The sequence below is a fragment of the Fistularia commersonii genome, chromosome 5 (assembly GCF_037954325.1).
Source record: "Fistularia commersonii isolate RoL2024-O1a breed Wild chromosome 5, RoL_Fcom_v1.0, whole genome shotgun sequence".
In the NCBI taxonomy this organism is placed as follows: domain Eukaryota; kingdom Metazoa; phylum Chordata; class Actinopteri; order Syngnathiformes; family Fistulariidae; genus Fistularia; species Fistularia commersonii.
The window spans coordinates 8,686,870-8,693,977 of NC_141288.1; the positions used below are offsets into that span (position 1 = coordinate 8,686,870).

The 7,108-nt window shown below is 37.5% G+C and overlaps 1 protein-coding gene across 2 annotated transcripts in view; it reads left to right on the forward strand.

Annotated features, from left to right (window-relative positions):
- Positions 1-6,067, forward strand: part of tmtc1 (transmembrane O-mannosyltransferase targeting cadherins 1) — a 129,318-nt gene extending 123,251 nt beyond the window's left edge. For both annotated transcript variants that reach the window (XM_086146697.1, XM_086146698.1), the window contains exons 18-19: positions 2,620-2,697; positions 3,289-6,067. In XM_086146697.1, the coding sequence (XP_086002823.1) occupies positions 2,620-2,697; positions 3,289-3,414 (204 nt within the window). In that variant the 3' untranslated portion in view covers positions 3,415-6,067. The remainder of the gene's footprint in view (positions 1-2,619; positions 2,698-3,288) is intronic.
- The last annotated feature ends 1,041 nt before the right edge of the window (positions 6,068-7,108 follow it).

Genomic DNA, 7,108 nt, shown 5'->3' on the forward strand with positions numbered 1-7,108 from the left:
TCTGCGCTATGGCTTTTATGGCACTCCCAGTCAAAAAGGTTCCCGACCCCTGATCTAGTGTCTCAAGTGTTTTCTAAAATTATATTCCAGCAAAAATGTGTTTATACAACTTTTCCCAAATACTGTTATCAAATACTCCCTGCATTTGATCTGTGTATAGTACACTTTCTGACTAATTAGTACATAAACACATTTATAAGATAATACCATATTAGAATATGATCCAAAATAGAAAGGTACTTGAATGGTTGAAACCATAAGCAAAATTTCTTGATAGCAACTCTCCTCCAAGGGACGCCTGATTTATTTATTTATACATACTGGTACTTACATACATTGATACATACTTACATACAATTATTCATTCATTCATTCATCCATTTAAAGAAAAGCGTCAGGAGCAAACAAAGGCCCCGCACTTTATGAGAAACTAATAACATTAAAGCAGCGCAGGAAGTGGCAAGCAGGGCCATCAGAGGTCAGTGGCTATAAAGGAAGGGTGTTTGTGCAGGAAAACCGCTTCATTACTCAATACAGATAAAAGTCCCATGCTGTTATTCCAACTCTGGCTGTCTCTGACTGAGGAAAACAAGCATGTGGCCTGTGAAACTGTTTGGAGTTAAATTTAAACTTCAAACTTAAAATTAAAATGGCTTTGTCTTAGGACACTAGACTTTGTTTTTGTTTCAAGTAATAGTACCAGGTTTGGCAGACAAGACCAAACTAATGAGGTTTTTCTTTTTCTTTTTTTTTTTTTGTTCGTCTTCAACTGTTGTGATTGAGCCTGAAAGTGGAATTTGACTACACAGGCATATTTGAAAAGGATTTTATTATAGAAATCCCTAAAAATGATAAGCAAACTTGAAATCATTAAAGGTCTATCTTTATTTACTTAAAAAAATAACCAATCCTTTATTCCTCTGTTATTAAACTTCTTATACGTAGAACTAAGCCAGTAAATTTTTACATACTACTTTTACTACTTAATTTTTTTTCTATCATCAGTTATCAGGCCACTCAAAACTTTCACAATGAAGTGACAAGGTCTGTCAACCAGCGAGTGTGGAAGATTATTAAGATTATTTAAGATTTTTTGTGAAGTAAGGCGCTTTACTTTGTAACACTGCTGTCTGTAGGAGCTGCTATTTTTTCACTTTCAGTATTTTTCATGAATTCCTGACTTTTTATCTGTAGACGTGCAGTATTCATAGATGAGGTGTAATATAATATATGGAGCATGGAAATTCTTATGGACTTTGGCTTCAAATTATACCAGATGCTTCGCTTAAATTTTCCTGTCTTGATGTAGGACAAAGCATTTTTTCAATGGATAAGTAATAAAGTAATAAAGCAATAAAGTTCTAAGTAATAAAAGGAAAACCTTGAAAGCAGTAGGAAAATAACCTAGTCACCAATAAAACATTAAAACGGAATGGGGGAAAAAGGCCCACAAAATCTTGTGTCATCTTCTGAAATTGCTTTAATACTTTATTTTCCTGTATTTTCCTTCTCAAATCAGACAACTTTGATTTCACAGCATATATATGCAATAGGAATTGTTAATATTGGAAAATGCTGATTTTTTTTAATAGTTTTTGTCCTTTTAAGTATTTATTAATTAATTCCTTCAACATACGGCACTCATCAGTGTGTGGGGGCAAGGCTGGAGCTAATACCAGCTTTGGTCCATTCACTGGCCTTTGAATAGAGACATACAGTACAAGCATTCACTCAGTCATACGTCTGGGCAGTTTAGGGTGTCCAATTGACCTACTGCATGATTGTGGGCTGTGTGAGGAAACCAGAGAACCCAGGGGGAAACCCATCCAGAGACAGGAAGAATGTGCAAACTCCACACAGAGAGGCCCTCAGTCAAAGTATGACCTCTTGCTGTAAGGTGGAAGCATTTACCACTCACCATAATGCCACCCATTCAGTATAAAATGATGGAAAAATGTTGCCTCTTCTCTTTTTAGCACATTTACTATCACTCATCAATAAATAAGAAAGATCAGGACAGATCAAAAAACAATGATTTGGTACATTCTCACCCAAAATATACAATTATATTTATTAAGTGTACTATCTACCAGAAATACAGTATACATAACTCTAATAAAAAAAGATGATCTCCAGATGCACAAATGCTTTGATATCATTTCTAAAGACTGACTATTGATTAGCCAGATGTATTTGAACAGTGCAGTCTGTAGGCATCATCCTTTAAATGTTGAGTTTTTTGTTTGTATAGCTTTTATTTTAAAACCTTTATTATTTCAAACAAGTGAATAGGTTGCATGTTTAAGTGGCTGTTTCTGGTTCTGCTGGTTTACTTTTTCTTAAAAAATAAGTATTTTGTTGTCGGAGTTTAAATTGTGCAGTGATGTATCCTCATTGGTGGACCCCCTCAGGGTCCCATGCTTTTGTCACTTCTATTATTGTCATACACATTCTTTCTAGGTCTTCCATTCAACATTCTTTTCACAAAAATTCTATCCATATTATGTAGAATCTCATATTATCATCTTAGATTTTCCATCCTCCTTTGTCATGTTTGCACCAAGAGGAAGATCATTAAATGTATTTGGCTGCTTTTAAGGTTGTGTTCTCTCCAAGCAGAGCTATAAATTGGCCGTAGAACTGAAGCCTGACCAATCCCAAGCCTGGATGAACATGGGGGGGATTCAACACATTAAGGTAAGAATGTACGGTTTTGGGAATAAATACGCTTAGAATTGACTTAAAATAGGACATTGCAACTTTCCTAAATCTCTCCAACATCATAATATGCAAGCCCATAAACACTCTGGGCAAACAGTGTATTGCAGTGAGAATCCATATTGATTTGTTTGTTTGTTAACATTGTGGAGATCATCAGGAAATGTCACCTACATCAGCGCCTGCTCAGGAAGCTGAGGTCATTTGATTTTAGCAGCAGAATCCTAACCACATTCTACTACACCTTAATTTAGAACGTAATGACCTTCTCCTTTACCTGCTGGTTCCATTCCATCACCCAGTATGACTGGAATCACGTGGAGTACACTCCCTTTCTCTGCTCAAAAATAAACTGGCCATCCCCTCAGACCTCCAGTCTTATTATTACAATATGTTGATAATGCCCTACAATAAAAGTAGATTTCTTACACTGTTTACTTCTTATTCCTGTTCTTTCATGTGAATCATATTTAGGCTGAGATGAAGGGGACTCTATAGGGAAAATTTATTGATTAATATACAGTATCCATGTTCCTGTGTGTGTTTTTGTGTGTTTGCCTGTGTGTGCAGGGCGACTATGCAGCAGCCAGGATGTACTACCAACGAGCACTTCTTCTCAGTCCAGGTTCAAAACTTCTTAAAGAAAATCTGGCCAAGTTGGACCGGCTGGAGAGGAGGCTTACAGGGGGAGACTAGACCCCCAAAGTCTGCAGTCAAGCCGTGACTCCTCAATGTCCTGTACATTTCTCAATGGAAGAAGGGCACCTACTTGCCTTCAGGCTCCAAAAACATAACTGGATGAGACTGACACACTGGGGGGCAGTTTCATGAGACCAAGACTAGGGTCTCCTGGTTCAGCTGCAGTCCAGGAGCCTCTCCTAGTGTGCATGGAAGGAACAGGATATCAGCTTTACAACAGAATCCATCTATGAGCATGATTTCTGTTTTAGGCTCATGCAAAGTCTGTGTGACAGAATAATGGATCCCTGAGGGTTTTTTTTGTTGTTGTTTTTTTTTACTAGCTTTTTAGAGCTTTGGTCCCTTTGGTGAATGGAGCTGACTCAGGTGTAATTACACATAATTATCGAATGGTCAACCATTGATCATTAAGCATCAACACAAGTCTCTTAGACTCTCCTGGAAACTAAATATAGATTATAAATGTCACTAACTCTTCTACGAACCCTTCTATCACAATCAGCAATCCGAAGCCTTTAAAACGATAACACTTTTAATCAAATATTAAGGCCACAAGTTGTTTAAAGGATTTAGCTAAAAGAGCATTCATATATAAAGCTTTTCTACAGCTATTTCAGGAAGGGGCTATGCTTATCCATGGAGTAAAAATACACTGCTCAAAAAAATAAAGGGAATACTTAAAAAACACATCCTAGATCTAAATGAATGAAATATTCTTATGAAATACTTTGCTCTTTACACAGTTGAATGTGCTGACAACAAAATCACACAAAAATGATCAATGGAAATCAATTGTATCAACCCATGGAGGTCTGGATTAGGAATCACACTCAAAATTAAAGTGTAAAAACAAACTCCAGGCTGATCCAACTTTGATGTAATGTCCTTAAAACAAGTCAAAATGAATCTGTGTTGCTTCCTGAGTGGACACTATGATTTCACAGAAGTGTGATTGACTTGGAGTTACATTGTGTTGCTCAAATGTTCCCTTTATTTTTTTGAGCAGTATATATACATTTAGGTACTCATTTGACACTGGACATGAAAGGGAATACATTTGAGTTCCAGTGTTTAGAAGTTGGAAAATGATTAAATGATTTTGTTAAAAAACAGGTCATATGAAGTTGACCGGGACTTATTTCCGTTAACATTCCCAGGCCTTATTTTGATTATAATTTTTATATTATACCACCGCAGGTGAGCACATGATTGAAAATCTCCAGTAGTCAGCCTGTGCTTCATTTATTAATTAATTCCAAGTGAATTAATAGTTTCATTTTTACCATTGCATCTGACAGTCAGCTTTAACTCAGGTGAATGACATCAGCTTTAGCATGTAATAAGAAACCTTAAGCTAGACATACTTGCTTTAATAGCAGGCATTTGTGATTCCATCCAATACAGCTGAGTGAGGCCAACTATTGCCTCCCTACAAGATGTAAGACACCAAATGGGCTTCTTTAACAACATTATAAGCATGACACCATTAATCATTGGGATCAGGAAAAAGTTCAAATATGTTAAACACCCTTCTGTCAAAATTAATTGTCATTTAGTGTGTATTTGGACAGCTTCAGGGAAGCCTGCTGATCAAAATGAAACAGCACAGTACCAAAAGGAAATCCTGAGGGCAATTTTTGGCTCTGTCGCTACTAGGTTAGGCAAGAACATCAAAATACATAAGAAAACCGTACTAAATATATTATTTATCTCACAGACCACAGGCATCTATCAAATAGCCTCCCACTGTGATATTTTCTTACTTTTGAAGATCCTTCGCTGTAGTCATATACAGTTTATAAAGCTCTGATCTGCCCTCTAATGTATGTACTGTATTTTGTTATTAAAAGGACGCACTTGAATTATTTTTTAATCAAAGTATATTTTATACCTAAAGGGAGCCTAAATGTGTCATTAGTCACATAATTATGTAATATTGCATTTGTTGAACACAGCAACCTTAACAACAGCATTGGCTCATCCTATTTGCATAAAATTTGCAGATACCATATTTCTGAAAACAGCACTGCAAGAAAGAATAAAAAGAACAGATAAAGAAAGCCTCCACATGTTTCCCATGTTTTGAGTTATTGTGCTAGATGTGTACTCTGTCCTATGAATTTGATTGAATTTAATTTTATTTATTGACTTGACGCCTGAGCAGCTCCAGTCCCTGAAGAACATGAGATGCTTATGAAAGTTCTAAACAGCTATTAAAATGTAATTTGAGCTCAAATTCCTTTGTTGCACCTGAAGGTTATGTTTGCTTAATTCCTCTTTGTTGGAGAATATCAGTGCGTATCAAAGAGCAAATGATCTATTAATGTAAAATGTAGTAAGACTCATAACCACTTTATCATGCAATGTCCAGACCGCCATGTTTATTGGTTTGCAGTATGACCCGACATCATGAGCCTATCAATAAGCTATCGCGTGTGTGCGTGTGTGAGCGTGTGAGCGCAAGGAGTTGAACGTTACAGTTTCTTCAGTATATCATAACCTTTCATGTTTGTTTGGTTGCTTGCTGTGGTTTCGTTGCTATTGTGAATGAATTGTGCTGTGGAAATGACAATGGGGTGGAAACGAGGTGACAAGTGCCAGAACTGACTTGCACCGAAAATTAAAAAAAATAAAATTTATGTTTTATTAACAGTTGTATGGACACTTATTTCATATAGCTGCATCAGGAAAACTACATTGCCTTTGTTTTTTTATCAAGACTATAAAGCACAACAGGAAGTAGTCTTCAGTGTCCAAATGAAAGAGAAAATTAAATCCTACATATGAGCCAGTGTGAAGCATCCAGTGAACCTCAAGCAGACATGAGGACAAACACAACTTGGATAAATGAATTGTTTTTGACTTATAACAGAATCACTTTCTCACAGGTAACTAATCAGACATCCTGCTTCTTCAACACATTGTTGAGGTTTACATCATACATATGGCTTCCAACATACATATGGTCAAAAGGAACATGACTGAAGGAGCTGAGAGCATTGAGGGTCCAGAGTCTCTTCATTAAATATTGCAAAAGCATGAAGCTTATCAGCTGTCAGTCTATCAAGACAGATTTACACACCAAATTAGCGAGGTCCCAGAACCTCCAATGATGAAACACAGAGACAGTGGGGGGGGGGTGACTCCACATACCAGTCGGGAAAAGATATGTAGCAAATGTTTCGGTCCAAACACCAGCAGCAGAGCCTATGGCCCTCTGGAAGGAATAATGTTCACAAGTGAGGCAATAACATCAGACAAGACAGAGCAGCCAACCTCATACATAAGGGGATGAATTAAAGGGGTGGAAATTAACATATTGGTCGACTCTGGAGCAACAGTCGTTCATTTGAGAACATTTTCGCATGTCTGTTCCAGCCCTACACAAGCAGCACCTAACTGCAGACTTAATTGCTGCACAAGCGATGAATAGACCGATGCTTGACGTCCTGGGCACCATAACAGCTACTCTGCATCTGAGGAAGACCACCCAGCAGCAGGTTTTCAACGTCATCAGCGGGTCCACACGAACAGCCCTACTGGGTTCCTTGTTGCCCCCCTTGGTTACACCCGTGGTAAACTGCATCTATGGGAGACTGTACTTCCACTGCTGAGTGACAAGGACCTGATTCCCGATATGTGTAATGTTTCCATCGCCACCATCGCAACACTGCCCTCACTCTGTGAGGCG